The sequence below is a fragment of the Gallus gallus genome (genome assembly GCF_016699485.2).
Source record: "Gallus gallus isolate bGalGal1 chromosome 16 unlocalized genomic scaffold, bGalGal1.mat.broiler.GRCg7b 16_unloc5, whole genome shotgun sequence".
Classification (NCBI taxonomy): Eukaryota; Metazoa; Chordata; class Aves; order Galliformes; family Phasianidae; genus Gallus; species Gallus gallus.
The window spans coordinates 4,651-21,000 of NW_024095942.1; the positions used below are offsets into that span (position 1 = coordinate 4,651).

Genomic DNA, 16,350 nt, shown 5'->3' on the forward strand with positions numbered 1-16,350 from the left:
CACCCCAAATTCCACTTAATGAGAGGGTTAATTACTAAAGCCGATCGTTACAGCGTCACATTGTTAACAAGTAGGGGAATTAATTAATAAATCCATTCATTAGGGGATGAGGATACGGAGCTGGGAACCAAGACAGGACTCCCACACTGCATTAATTAACCACTTTGTTAACGAGGGGCTACTTAATTAGGCCTGGACCCAATTGTTACCAACACTGAGATTTTATTGGTCCATCGGTTCCATCACATGACCGGAAGGGGGAGGAGCTTGGCATGCAAATGAGACGAAGGTATGACAAGGCAGTGGGCGGAGCATCCCGGTGGGCGGGGCTTGGCGTTACCATGGTGACAGCGGGGTGGGCGGAGCCAAGCCCTATGGCGACTGCATCCCTGTGGGCGGGGCAAACGGTTACCATGGCAACACTAAGATGGGCAGAGCCAATCCTATGGCAACAGCGTCCCTGTGGGTGGAGCTAAGGGTCACCATAGCAACACATGGGGGTGGAGCCAATCCTTTGGCTACAGCATCCCTGTGGGCGGGGCTAAGGGTCACCATGACAACACTAAGATGGGCGGAGCCAAGCCGTACGGTGACAGTATCCCTGTGGGCGGGGCTAAGAGTCACCATGGCAACACATGGGGGCGGAGCCAAGCCCTATTGGCGACAATATCAGTGTGGGCGGGGCTAACGGTCACCATGGCAACACAAGGGGGCGGAGCCAAGCCCTATCGGTGACAGTAGCTCTGGGGGCGGGGCTAATGGTCACCATGGCAACACTAAGATGGGCAGAGCCAATCCTATGGCAACAGCATCCCTGTGGGTGGGGCTGAGTGTTACCATGGCAACATTAAATGGGCGGAGCCAATCCTATTGGTGACAGAATCCCTGTGGGCGGGGCTAAGGGTCACCATGGCAGCACTAAGATGGGCGGAGCCAATCCCGACGGTGACATTATCCCTGTGGGCGGGGCTAAGCGTCACCATGGCAACACTAAGATGGGCGGAGCCAATCCCTATGGCAACAGCACCCCTGTGGGCGGGGCTAAGGGTTACCATGGCAACATTAAAGGGGCGGAGCCAAGCCCTATTGGCGACAGTATCTCTATGGGCGGGGCTAAGGGTCACCATGGCAGCACTAAGATGGGCGGAGCCAATCCCTATGGTGACATTATCCCTGTGGGCGGGGCTAAGGTTCACCATGGCAACACTAAGATGGGCGGAGCCAATGCTATGGCAACAGTCTCCCTGTGGGCGGGGCTAAGGTTCACCATGGCAACACTAAGATGGGCGGAGCCAATCCCTATGGCAACAGCACCCCTGTGGGCGGGGCTAAGGGTCACCATGACAACACAAGGGGGCGGAGCCAAGCCCTATTGGCGACAGTATCTCTATGGGCGGGGCTAAGGGTCACCATGGCAGCACTAAGATGGGCGAAGCCAATCCTACGGTGACATTATCCCTGTGGGCGGGGCTAAAGGTCACCATGGCAACACTAAGATGGGCAGAGCCAATCCTATGGCAACAGCGTCCCTGTGGGCGGAGCTAAGGGTCACCATAGCAACACATGGGGGTGGAGCCAATCCTTTGGCTACAGCATACCTGTGGGCGGGGCTAAGGGTCACCATGACAACACTAAGATGGGCGGAGCCAAGCCGTACGGTGACAGTATCCCTGTGGGCGGGGCTAAGAGTCACCATGACAACACATGGGGGCGGAGCCAAGCCCTATTGGCGACAATATCAGTGTGGGCGGGGCTAACGGTCACCATGGCAACACAAGGGGGCGGAGCAAAGCCCTATCGGTGACAGTAGCTCTGGGGGCGGGGCTAATGGCCACCATGGCAACACTAAGATGGGCAGAGCCAACCCCTATGGAAACACTATCCCTGTGGGCAGGGCTAAAGGTTACTATGGCAACACTAAGATGGGCGGAGCCAATCCTATGGCAACAGCACCCCTGTGGGCGGGGGTAAAGGTCACCATGGCAACACTAAGATGGGCGGAGCCAATCCTATTGGCAACAGCACCCCTGTTGGCGGGGCTAAGGGTTACCATGGCAACATTAAAGGGGCGGAGCCAAGCCCTATTGGCGACAGTATCTCTATGGGCGGGGCTAAGGGTCACCATGGCAGCACTAAGATGGGCGGAGCCAATCCCTATGGTGACATTATCCCTGTGGGCGGGGCTAAGGGTCACCATGGCAACACTAAGATGGGCAGAGCCAATCCTATGGTGACATTATCCCTGTGGGCGGGGCTAAGGGTCACCATGGCAACACTAAGATGGGCAGAGCCAATCCTATGGCAACAGCGTCCCTGTGGGCGGGGCTAAGGTTCACCATGGCAACACTAAGATGGGCGGAGCCAATGCTATGGCAACAGTCTCCCTGTGGGCGGGGCTAAGGTTCACCATGGCAACACTAAGATGGGCGGAGCCAATCCCTATGGCAACAGCACCCCTGTGGGCGGGGCTAAGGGTCACCATGACAACACAAGGGGGCGGAGCCAAGCCCTATTGGCGACAGTATCTCTATGGGCGGGGCTAAGGGTCACCATGGCAGCACTAAGATGGGCGAAGCCAATCCTACGGTGACATTATCCCTGTGGGCGGGGCTAAAGGTCACCATGGCAACACTAAGATGGGCAGAGCCAATCCTATGGCAACAGCGTCCCTGTGGGCGGAGCTAAGGGTCACCATAGCAACACATGGGGGTGGAGCCAATCCTTTGGCTACAGCATACCTGTGGGCGGGGCTAAGGGTCACCATGACAACACTAAGATGGGCGGAGCCAAGCCGTACGGTGACAGTATCCCTGTGGGCGGGGCTAAGAGTCACCATGGCAACACATGGGGGCGGAGCCAAGCCCTATTGGCGACAATATCAGTGTGGGCGGGGCTAACGGTCACCATGGCAACACAAGGGGGCGGAGCAAAGCCCTATCGGTGACAGTAGCTCTGGGGGCGGGGCTAATGGCCACCATGGCAACACTAAGATGGGCAGAGCCAACCCCTATGGAAACACTATCCCTGTGGGCAGGGCTAAAGGTTACTATGGCAACACTAAGATGGGCGGAGCCAATCCTATGGCAACAGCACCCCTGTGGGCGGGGGTAAAGGTCACCATGGCAACACTAAGATGGGCGGAGCCAATCCTATTGGCAACAGCACCCCTGTTGGCGGGGCTAAGGGTTACCATGGCAACATTAAAGGGGCGGAGCCAAGCCCTATTGGCGACAGTATCTCTATGGGCGGGGCTAAGGGTCACCATGGCAGCACTAAGATGGGCGGAGCCAATCCCTATGGCAACAGCATCCATGTGGGCGGGGCTGAGGGTCACCATGACAACACTAAGATGGGCGGAGCCAATCCCTATGGCAACAGCACCCCTGTGGGCGGGGCTAAGGGTCACCATGACAACACAAGGGGGCGGAGCCAAGCCCTATTGGCAACAGCATGTCTATGGGCGGGGCTAAGGGTCACCATGGCAGCACTAAGATGGGCGGAGCCAATCCCTATGGCAACAGCATCCATGTGGGCGGGGCTGAGGGTCACCATGACAACACTAAGATGGGCGGAGCCAATCCCTATGGCAACAGCACCCCTGTGGGCGGGGCTGAGGGTTACCATGGCAACAATGAAGACCTCATGAAGGGGGAGCCTTGCCTGGTTGCTCCGGGGTTGCCGTGGGGGGCGGTTGCCACGGCGCCGGTTGCCATGGCGACTATGGGTCCCAGTCGTTGTCGTGGTGCTGCGCGGCGATGAGGATGACGACGGTGAGGATGGTGCAGAGCACGGTGGCGGCGACGCCCACGGCCAGCGAGATGAAGGCGAAGTTCCGCGCCTCCCGCGAGGCCACCTCCGCCTGCGCCAGGTCCCCCCGCGCCACCGCCGTGCGCACCTGAGCAATTAGCGGGCGGCCTTAACGAGGGGAGTGCCCGGAGCTCGGTGGGGGGGGAAGCGGAGGGGGGTGGGGTGGCCATGATGCGATGGATGGCAACAAAAAGCCAACAAATGGCACCAAAAACACCAAGAATGACCCCAAAACCCCAACAGAAGTCAACAGGAATCCCAAAAACCCAACAAATGACAGCAAAAAATGAATACATGGCACCAAAAACCCAACAAATGACCCCAAAAACCCAACAGAAGTCAACAGGAATCCCAAAAACCCAACAAATGGCAAAAAAAACCACCAAGAATGACCCCAAAAACCCAACAGAAGTCAACAGAAATCCCCAAAACCCAAGAAATGACAGCAAAAACCCAACAAATGACCCCAAAACCCCAACAGAAGTCAACAGAAATCCCAAAAACCCAACAAATGACACCAAAAACCCAACAAAATGGCACCAAAAACCCAACAAAAGACACCAAAACCCAACAAATGGTACCAAAACCCCAAGAAATGACACAAAAACCCTACCCATGACCCCAAAAGCCCAACAAATGACCCCAAAACCCCAACAAATGAACCCAAAACCCCAACAAATGACCCCAAAACCCCATCCATGACCCCGAAGTTCCGCGCCTCCCGCAAGGCCACCTCCGCCTGCGCCAGGTCCCCCCGCGCCACCGCCGTGCGCACCTGAGCAATTAGCGGGCGGCCTTAACGAGGGGAGCGCCCGGAGCTCGGTGGGGGGGGAGGCGGAGAGAGATGGGGTGGCCATGATGCGACGGATGGCAACAAAAAGCCAACAAATGGCACCAAAAACACCAAGAATGACCCCCAAAATGACACAAAAAATACCAAGAATGACCCCAAAACCCCAATAGAAGTCTACAAGAATCCGAAAAACCCAACAAATGACACCAAAAAGCCAACAAAATGGCACCAAAAAACCCATCAGAAGTCAACAAGGATCCCAAAAATGCAACAACAGGCACCAAAAATTCCAAGAACGATCCCAAAAACCCCATAAAAGTCAACAAGGATCCCCAAAACTCAACACAATGGCACCACAAACCCAACAAATGACCCCCCAAAACCAACAAATGGCACCAAAAACCCCAACAAATGACACAAAAATCCAACAAATGACACAAAAAACCCCATCCATGACCCCAAAACCCCAACAAATGACCCCAAAACCCAACAAATGACCCCAAAAGCCCATCCATGACCCCGAAGTTCCGCGCCTCCCGCGAGGCCACCTCCGCCTGCGCCAGGTCCCCCCGCGCCACCGCCTTGCGCACCTGAGCAATTAGCGGGCGGCCTTAACGAGGGGAGCGCCCGGAGCTCGGTGGGGGGGGAGGCGGAGGGGGGTGGGGTGGCAACGAAGTGACGGATGGCAACAAAAAGCCAACAGATGGCACCAAAAACACCAAGAATGACCCCCAAAATGACACAAAAAAATACCAAGAATGACCCCAAAACCCCAATAGAAGTCTACAAGAACCCCCAAAACCCAACAAATGACCCCAAAACCCAACAAAATGACATCAAAAACCCAACAGAAGCTAACAAAGATCCCAAAAACGCAACAAATGACCCCCCAAAACCAACAAATGGCACCAAAAACCCCATAGAAGTCAACAAGGATCCCAAAAACTCAACACAGTGGCACTCAAAACCCAACAAATGGTACCAAAACCCCAACAAATGACCCCAAAAACCCAACAAATGACCCTCAAACGCAACAAATGGCCCCAAAATCCCAAAGAATGACCCCAAAACCCAACAAATTATCCCAAAATCCCAACAAATGACCCCAAAACCCCAACAAATGATCCCAGAACCGCCAAAAAATGACCACCAAATCCCAACGAATGACTCCAAATCCCAATGAATGACCCCAAATCCCAATGAATGACCCCAAATCTCAATGAATGACCCCAAAACGCCAACAAATGACCCTCAAACCCAACAAATCACCCCAAAATCCCAACAAATGGTCTCAAAACCCAACAAATGACCCTCAAACCCAACAAATCACCCCAAAACCCCAACAAACAACCCCAAAACCCCAACGAATGACCCCAAATCCCAACGAATGACCCCAAAACACAATGAATGACCCCAAATCCCAATGAATGACCCCAAAACCCAGCGAATGACCCCAAAACGCCAACGAATGACCCCCAAAACCAACAAATGATCCCAAAATCCCAACAAATGGTCTCAAAACCCAACAAATGACCCTCAAACCCAACAAATCACCCCAAAACCCCAACAAACAACCCCAAAACCCCAACGAATGACCCCAAATCCCAACGAATGACCCCAAATCCCAACGAATGACCCCAAATCTCAATGTATGACCCCAAAACCCAGCGAATGACCCCAAAACGCCAACGAATGACCCTCAAACCCAACAAATGACCAAAAAAATCCCAACAAATGACCCCAAAACCCCAATGAATGACCCCAAATCCCAACAAATGACCCCAAAAACCCAATGAATGACCCTCAAACCCAACAAATGACCCCAAAAACCCAACAAATGATCCCAGAACGCCAAAAAATGACCACCAAATCCCAACAAATGACCCCAAATCCCAATGAATGACCCCAAATCCCAACAAATGACCCCCAAACCCAATGAATGATCCCAAAATCCCAACGAATGACCCCAAAACCCCAACAAATGATCTCACAACGCCAAAAAATGACCACCAAATCCAAACAAATGACCCCAAAACCCATCGAATGACCCGAAATCCCAAAGAATGACCCCAAATCTCAATGAATGACCCCAAAACCCCAACAAATGACCCCAAAAAACCCAACAAATGGTACCAAAAATCCAACAAATGACCCCAAAAACCCAACAAATGACCCCCAAACCCAACGAATGATCCCAAAATCCCAACGAATGACCCCAAAACCCCAACAAATGATCCCAGAACGCCAAAAAAATGACCACCAAATCCCAACAAATGGCCCCAAATCCCAGCAAATGACCCCAAATCCCAATGAATGACCCAAATCTCAATGAATGACCCCAAAACCCAGCGAATGACCCCAAAACGCCAACGAATGACCCTCAAACCCAACAAATGCCCCAAAATCCCAACAAATGGCCTCAAAACCCAACAAGTGACCCTCAAACCCAAGAAATCATCCCAAAAACCCAACGAATGACCCCAACACCCAACAAATGACCCCAAATCCCAATGAATGACACCAAATCCCAATGAATGACCCCAAATCCCAATGAATGACCCCAAAACCCCAACAAATGACCCCAAAACGCCAACGAATGACCCTCAAACCCAACAAATGACCCCAAAATCCCAACAAATGGTCTCAAAACCCAACAAATGACCCTCAAACCCAACAAATCACCCCAAAACCCCAACAAACAACCCCAAAACCCCAACGAATGACCCCAAATCCCAACAAATGACCCCAAAACACAATGAATGACCCCAAATCTCAATGAATGACCCCAAAACCCAGCGAATGACCCCAAAACGCCAACGAATGACCCCCAAACCCAACAAATGATCCCAAAATCCCAACAAATGGTCACAAAACCCAACAAATGACCCTCAAACCCAACAAATCACCCCAAAACCCCAACAACCCCAAAACCCCAACGAATGACCCCAAATCCCAATGAATGACCCCAAATCTCAATGTATGACCCCAAAACGCCAACGAATGACCCTCAAACCCAACAAATGACCAAAAAATCCCAACAAATGACCCCAAAACCCCAATGAATGACCCCAAATCCCAACAAATGACCCCAAAAAACCCAATGAATGACCCTCAAACCCAACAAATGACCCCAAAAGCCCAACAAATGATCCCAGAACGCCAAAAAATGACCACCAAATCCCAACAAATGACCCCAAATCCCAATGAATGACCCCAAATCCCAACAAATGACCCCCAAACCCAACGAATGATCCCAAAATCCCAACGAATGACCCCAAAACCCCAACAAATGATCTCACAATGCCAAAAAATGACCACCAAATCCAAACAAATGACCCCAAAACCCAACGAATGACCCGAAATCCCAAAGAATGACCCCAAATCTCAATGAATGACCCCAAAACCCCAACAAATGACCCCCCTAACCCAACAAATGGTACCAAAAATCCAACAAATGACCCCAAAAACCCAACAAATGACCCCCAAACCCAACGAATGATCCCAAAATCCCAACGAATGACCCCAAAACCCCAACAAATGATCCCAGAACGCCAAAAAATGACCACCAAATCCCAACAAATGGCCCCAAATCCCAGCAAATGACCCCAAATCCCAATGAATGACCCCAAATCTCAATGAATGACCCCGAAACCCAGCGAATGACCCTCAAACCCAACGAATGACCCCAACACCCAACGAATGACCCCAAAATCCCAACAAATGGCCTCAAAACCCAACAAGTGACCCTCAAACCCAAGAAATCACCCCAAAAACCCAACGAATGACCCCAACACCCAACGAATGACCCCAAATCCCAACGAATGACCCCAAATCCTAACGAATGACCCCAAAACGTGACGGCGCCCCCCCCAACCTGCACGGCCTTGACGATGGCGACGACGCCGGTGGGCCAGAAGCAGCAGAGGGTGGTGAGCACAGCGATGGGCAGATAGTCGTGGGGGGGGGAACCCGGGGGGGGGGGCGGGGACCACCGGGCCGGGGCCGTACACCTGCGGGTGGGCGGGGCTTTTGGGTGGCTCCGCCCCCTTCCCCCCAACATAAGCTCCGCCCCCTCTTCTTTAGCTCAACCCTCCCTCCAAACCCACCCAGAACGCCCTGAGCACAGAGCGGGGTCAGGTGATGCCGTAAGCCCCGCCCCTTAAAAGCCACGCCCATCTGACGTGACCACGCCCACATCGTTAGCCACGCCCCCTTCGCTATCCCCGCCCCCTCACCCAGAAGCATTCATTCACCGAGGCTCTGCTTAGCCCCGCCCCCTTACAGTAGCCACGCCCACTGGAACACAAGCCCCGCCTCCTCTTCAAAGCCCCTCCCACTTTCCCCGTGACTCCGCCCATTCAGGCTGAACCCACTTAGCCCCACCCCCTAAAAGCTACACCCCCGGATGTTACCACGCCCACATCTTTAGCCCCGCCCCCTGTAACCCCGCCTATCGATCCACGAAGCCCCGCCCATTTCTCAAACACCTCCTTCATTTAAGCCACGCCCACCGCGCAGAAGCCACGCCCACTTTCCTACAGCCCCTCCCGCTGTCCAACAGACCCGACCCACGCTCCCACCATAAGCCACGCCCCCAACTTTAAGCCCCGCCCGTTCACACCCCACTAAGCCCCGCCCACTCCAATCCCCGCCCTTCAAAAGCAAAGGCAAACCACGCCCCATCACGTAGACGCCCCATCACGTAGGCTCCGCCCCCTCCGCCAAGCCCCGCCCCCTTCCATGCCCATAGGCCCCGCCCCCAACCTGCACTAAGCCCCGCCCCTTTTCCACTAACGCCATCCCCTCAGGCCCCGCCCCCTCCCACATCCCTCAAGCCCCATTTGCCCATTCACCTTCCCAATCCCCGCCCCCTTCCCTCAGACCCCGCCCCCTTCACACAAGCCACGCCCCCTCCTCGGTCCCTCCCTACCCACTCATTCACCCCCCATAAGCCATGAAGCCCGGCCCCTCCCTCAGGCCCCGCCCCCTTCCAATCCCCGCCCCCACCATACGCTAAGCCCCGCCCCTCACCCTTCACTAAGCCCCGCCCCCTTTCCATTAACGCCATTTCCTCCGGCCCCGCCCACTCCCACATCCCTCAAGCCCCATTTGCCCATTCACCTTCCCAAGCCCCGCCCCCCTCCTTTAGGCCCCACCCCTTCCCTCAGACCCCGCCCCCTTCGCACAAGCCACGCCCCCTCCACAGTCTCTGCCTACCCTCTCACTCACCCCCATAAGCCCGGCGGCCATGAAGCCCCGCACCTCCCTTAGGCCCCACCCCCTTCTGATCCCCCGCCCCATCCCTACGCTAAGCCCCGCCCCTCACCCTGCACTAAGCCCCGCCCCCTTTCCATTAACGCCATTTCCTCCGGCCCCGCCCACTCCCACATCCCTCAAGCCCCATTTGCCCATTCACCTTAACAAGCCCCGCCCCCTTCCCAAGCCCCGCCCCCTTCCTCAGACGCCGCCCCCTTCACACAAGCCACGCCCCCTCCCCGGTCCCTCCCTACCCACTCATTCACCCCCCATAAGCCATGAAGCCCCGCCCCTCCCTTGGGCCCCGCCCCCCTCCCCTCAGACCCCGCCCCCTTCACACAAGCCACGCCCCCTCCACGGTTCCCCCCTACCTGCTCACTCACCCCCATAAGCCCAGTAGCCATGAAGCCCCGCCCCTCCTTTAGGCCCCGCCCCTTCCCTCAGTCCCCGCCCCCTTCGCACAAGCCACGCCCCCTCCACGGTCTCTGCCTACCCTCTCATTCACCCCCATAAGCCCGGCCGCCATGAAGCCCCGCCCCTAACTTAGGCCCCGCCCCTTCCCTCAGACCCCGCCCCCTTCGCACAAGCCACGCCCCCTCCACGGTCTCTGCCTACCCTCTCATTCACCCCCATAAGCCCGGCCGCCATGAAGCCCCTCCCCTAACTTAGGCCCCGCCCCTTCCCTCAGACCCCGCCCCCTTCACACAAGCCCCTCCCCCCTCGCGTAGGCCCCGCCCACTCACCGGCCCCGCCCCGTACCCCCCCCCATAGGCAGCGGCTCCGGGCGGCAGCTGAAGGGCGAAGGGGGGGGGAGGAGGGGGGGGCCCGTAAGGGTGGGGGGGGGCGGGGGGACCCCCGTAAGGTTGCGGGGGGGCCGGGGGGGGAGGGGCGGCCGTGGGGGGGGGGCGAGGCAGAGTGGCGGCGTGGGGGCGGGGCAGCCCCCCCCCGAACCCCCCCCCCGCCGCCCCTCCCCCCCCTCCTCCGCTTCCCGGCAGCCCCCGGGGCAGAGTGGCCGCCCCCGCCCCTCCCCCCCCCAGGGCCGCCCCCCCCCGGGGCAGAGTAGCCGCTCCCCCCCCCCCCAATCCCACCCCACCCCTCGGTAACGTGGAGGCTCCCAACCCCCCCCCGAGGGGGAAGGGGGGGGCGGGGGGGCCGTAAGGGGGGGGGGAGGAGTGGGGGGCCACGTCCGGAGCACCTGCGGGGGGGGGGGGGGGGGGAGAGAGGGGTCAAAGGTCACAGCCCGAAAGTCCTCCAACAGCCCCCAAATCCCCCCCCAAAGCCCCCAATTCCCCCCCAAACCCCCCCAATTTCCCTCCCAAATCCCTTCATTGCCCCCCAATCCCCCCAATTCCCCCCAACGCCCCCCATTCCAACCCCAATCCCCCCCAATTTCCCCCCCAGATCCCTTCATTCCCCCCCAATTCCACCTCAAATCCCCCAAACCCCCCAATTTCCTCCCAAACCCCCCAATTCCCCCCCAACCCCCCCCAATTTCCCTCCCAAATCCCTTCATTGCCCCCCAATCCCCCCAATTCCCCCCCAACCCCCCCATTCCAACCCCAACCCTCCCCAATTTCCCCTCAAACCCCTTCATTTACCCCCAAGCCCCCCATTTCCCCCCCCAAAACCCCTTCATTCCCCCCCAATCCCCCCCAAATCCCCCCCAAACCCCTTCATTACCCCCCAAACCCCCAATTTCCCTTCAACCCCCCCCATACCTCCCCAAATTCCCCCCATTTCCCCCCCAAATCCCTTCATTGCCCCCCAATCCCCCCAATTCCCCCCCAAACCCCCCATTCCCCCCCCAAACCCCCCCAATTGCCCCCCAAACCCTTTCATTTCCCACTCATTCCCCCCAATTTCCCCCCCAAAAACCCTTCATTGCCCCGCAATCCCCCCAATTCCCCCCCAAACCCCCCATTCCAACCCCAAACCCCCCCAATTTCCCCCCCAAATCCCTTTATTGCCCCACAAACCCCCCAATTTCCTCCCAAACCCCCCAATTCCCCCCCAAACCCCCCCAGTTTCCCCTCAAACCCCTTCATTTCCCCGCAAGCCCCCCATTTCCCCCCAAAATCCCTTCATTGCCCCCCAATCCCCCCAATTCCCCCCCAAACCCCCCATTCCAACCCCAAACCCCCCCAATTGCCCCCCAAACCCCTTCATTTCCCACTCATTTCCCCCAATTTCCCCCCCAAAATCCCTTCATTGCCCCCCACTCCCCCCAATTCCCCCCCAATGCCCCCCATTCCAACCCCAAACCCCCCCAATTTCCCCCCCAGATCCCTTCATTCCCCCCCAATTCCACCTCAAATCCCCCCAAACCCCCCAATTTCCTCCCAAACCCCCCAATTCCCCCCCAAACCCCCCCAATTTCCCTCCCAGATCCCTTCATTGCCCCCCAATCCCCCCAATTCCCCCCCAAACCCCCCATTCCAACCCCAAACCCCCCCAATTTCCCCCCCAAATCCCTTTATTGCCCCACAAACCCCCCAATTTCCTCCCAAACCCCCCAATTCCCCCCCAAACCCCACCAATTTCCCCTCAAACCCCTTCATTTCCCCCCAAACCCCCCATTTCCCCCCAAAATCCCTTCATTGCCCCCCAAACCCCCCAATTCCACCCCAGCCCCCCCATTCCAACCCCAATCCCCCCAATTGCCCCCCAAACCCTTCATTCCCCCCCAAATTCCCCCCATTTCCCCCCCAAAACCCCTTCATTGCCCCCCAGTCCCCCCAATTCCCCCCCAACCCCCCCATTCCAACCCCAACCCCCCCAATTTCCCCCAAACCCTTTCATTTCCCACTCATTCCCCCCAATTTCCACCCCCAAACCCCTTCATTACCCCCCAATTCCACCCCCAATCCCCCCAATTTCCCTCCCAAATCCCTTCATTGCCCCCCAATCCCCCCAATTCCCCCCCAACGCCCCCCATTCCAACCCCAACCCCCCCAATTTTCCCCCAAACCCTTTCATTTCCCACTCATTCCCCCCAATTCCCCCCCCCAAAAACCCCTTCATTCTCCCCCAATCCCCCCCCAATTGCACCCCAAACCCCTTCATTCCCCCCCAAACCCCCCATTTCCCCCCAAAATCCCTTCATTGCCCCGCAAACCCCCCAATTTCCCCTCAACCCCCCCATTCCAACCCCAAACCCCCCCAATTTCCCCCCCAAATCCCTTTATTGCCCCACAAACCCCCCAATTTCCTCCCAAACCCCCCAATTCCCCCCCAAACCCCCCCAATTTCCCCTCAAACCCCTTAATTCCCCCCCAAATTCCCCCCATTTCCCCCCAAATCCCTTCATTGCCCCCCAATCCCCCCAATTCCCCCCCAACCCCCCCATTCCAACCCCAACCCCCCCCAATTTTCCCCCAAACCCTTTCATTTCCCACTCATTCCCCCCAATTTCCCCCCCAAAACCCCTTCATTGCCCCGCAAACCCCCCAATTTCCCCTCAACCCCCCCCAATCCAACCCCAAACCCCCCCAATTTCCCCCCCAAATCCCTTCATTGCCCCACAAACCCCCCAATTTCCTCCCAAACCCCCCAATTCCCCCCCAAACCCCCCCAATTTCCCCTCAAACCCCTTAATTCCCCCCCAAACCCCCCCAATTTCCCTCCCAAATCCCTTCATTGCCCCCCAATCCCCCCAATTCCCCCCCAAACCCCCCATTCCAACCCCAAACCCCCCCAATTGCCCCCCAAACCCCTTCATTTCCCACTCATTTCCCCCAATTTCCCCCCCAAAATCCCTTCATTGCCCCCCAATCCCCCCAATTCCCCCCCAATGCCCCCCATTCCAACCCCAATCCCCCCCAATTTCCCCCCCAGATCCCTTCATTCCCCCCCAATTCCACCTCAAATCCCCCCAAACCCCCCAATTTCCTCCCAAACACCCCAATTCCCCCCCAAACCCCCCCAATTTCCCTTCCAAATCCCTTCATTGCCCCGCAACCCCCCCAATTTCCCCCCACCCCCCCCCATTCGAACCCCAAACCCCCCCAATTTCCCCTCCAAATTCCCTTCGTTCCCCTCCAAATTCCCTCCATTTCCCCCCCCAAAACCCCTTCATTCCCCCCCAATCCCCCCCCAAACCCCTTCATTACCCCCCAAACCCCCAATTTCCCTTCAACCCCCCCCCATACCTCCCCCAATCCCCCCAATTTCCCTCCCAAATCCCTTCATTGCCCCCCAATCCCCCCAATTCCCCCCCAACGCCCCCCATTCCAACCCCAACCCCCCCAATTTTCCCCCAAATCCTTTCATTTCCCACTCATTCCCCCCAATTCCCCCCCCCCCAAAACCCCTTCATTCTCCCCCAATCCCCCCCCAATTGCACCCCAAACCCCTTCATTCCCCCCCAAACCCCCCATTTCCCCCCAAAATCCCTTCATTGCCCCGCAAACCCCCCAATTTCCCCTCAACCCCCCCATTCCAACCCCAAACCCCCCCAATTTCCCCCCAAATCCCTTTATTGCCCCACAAACCCCCCAATTTCCTCCCAAACCCCCCAATTCCCCCCCAAACCCCCCCAATTTCCCCTCAAACCCCTTAATTCCCCCCCAAATTCCCCCCCAAATCCCTTCATTGCCCCCCAATCCCCCCAATTCCCCCCCAACCCCCCATTCCCCCCCCAAACCCCCCAATTTTCCCCCAAACCCTTTCATTTCCCACTCATTCCCCCCAATTTCCCCCCCAAAACCCCTTCATTGCCCCACAAACCCCCCAATTCCACCCCAAACCCCTTCATTACACCCCAAATCCCTTCATTCCCCCCCAAAATCCCCCCAAATTCCCCTTCATTTCCCCCCAAATTCCCCTTAATTTCCCCACAATTCCCCTTCATTGACCCCAATCCCCCCAAATCCCCCTTCATTGCCCCCAAATTCCCCTTCAGTGCCCCCCAAATCCCCCAAATTCCCCTTTATTTCTCCCCCAAATCCTCCTTCATTTTTCCCCTAATCCCCCAATTCCCCTCCATTGACCCCCAAAATCCTCCCAATTCCCCTTCATTGACCCCAATCCCCCCAAATCCCCCTTCATTGCCCCCAAATTCCCCTTCAGTACCCCCCAAATCCCCCAAATTCCCCTTTATTTCTCCCCCAAATCCTCCTTCATTTTTCCCCTAATCCCCCAATTCCCCTCCATTGACCCCCAAAATCCTCCCAATTCCCCTTCATTGACCCCAATCCCCCCAAATCCCCCTTCATTGCCCCCAAATTCCCCTTCAGTACCCCCCAAATCCCCCAAATTCCCCTTTATTTCTCCCCCAAATCCTCCTTCATTTTTCCCCTAATCCCCCAATTCCCCTCCCTTGACCCCCAAAATCCCCCCAATTCCCCTTCATTGCCCCCAAATCTCCCCAAATTCCCTTTCATTGCCCCCAAATCCCCCCAAATTCCCTTTCATTTCCCCCCAAATTCCCCTTTGTTGCCCCCCAAATCACCCCAAATCTCTTCACTTCTTCCCAAATCCCCCCAAATTCCCTTTAATTCCCCCCAAATTCCCCTTCATTTCCCCCCAAAAGCCCCCAAATTCCTTTCATTCCCCCCCAAATCCCCCAAATTCTTCTTTATTTCCCCCAAAGTCTCCCAAATTCCCCTTCATTTCTCCCCAAGATCCTCAAATTCCGCCCCGTTGCCCCCCAAATTTCTTCACTTCTCCCCAAATCCCCCCCAATTCCCCTTCATTTCCCCCCAAACGCCCCCAAATTCCCCTTCATTTCTCCCCAAATCCCCCCCAATTCCCCTTCATTTCCCCCCAAATCCCCCAAAATCTCCTTTATTTCCCCCAAAGTCTCCCAAATCCCCCTTCACTGCCCCCAAATCCCCCCCAAATTCCCCTTCATTTCTCCCCAAACCCCCAAATTCCTTCATTTCCACCCAAATTCCCCTTCATTTTTCCCCAAATTTCCCTTTGTTGACCCCCAAATCTCTTCACTTCTTCCCAATTCCCCCCAAATCCCCCTTCATTGCCCCCCAAATCCCCCCAAATTCCCCTTCATTGCCCCCCAAAATCCCCCAATTCCCCTTCATTGCCCCCAAATCCCCCCAAATTCCCCTTTATTTTTTCCCCAAATCCCCCCAATTCCCCTTTATTTTTCCCCTAATCCACCAATTCCCCTTCATTGCCCCCCAAAATCCCCCCAAATTCCCCTTCATTGCCCCCCAAATCCCCCAAATTCCCCTTCATTGCCCCCAAATTCCCCTTCATTGCCCCCAAATCCCCCCAAATTCCCCTTCATTGCCCCCAAATTCCCCTTCATTGCCCCCAAATCCCCCCAAATTCCCCTTCATTGCCCCCAAATTCCCCTTCATTGCCCCCAAATCCCCCCAAATTCCCCTTTATTTTTTCCCCAAATCCCCCCAATTCCCCTTTATTTTTCCCCTAATCCACCAATTCCCCTTCATTGCCCCCCAAATCCCCCCAAATTCCCCTTCATTGCCCCCAAATCCGCCCAGTTCCCCTTCACTGCCCCCAAATCCCCCAAA

At 56.5% G+C, this 16,350-nt stretch overlaps 1 protein-coding gene across 1 annotated transcript; it reads right to left on the minus strand.

Annotated features, from left to right (window-relative positions):
* Nucleotides 1–205: 205 nt before the first annotated feature.
* PRRT1 (proline rich transmembrane protein 1) lies at nt 206–8,745 on the minus strand. The gene is made up of 3 exons (XM_040656666.2): nt 8,475–8,745; nt 3,661–3,895; nt 206–389 (listed from the first exon to the last, which is right to left on the minus strand). Exons 1-2 carry the CDS (start codon nt 8,658–8,660, stop codon nt 3,719–3,721), a joined length of 363 nt encoding a protein of 120 aa, XP_040512600.1. The 5' UTR covers nt 8,661–8,745; the 3' UTR covers nt 206–389; nt 3,661–3,718.
* Between the last annotated feature and the right edge of the window lie 7,605 nt (nt 8,746–16,350).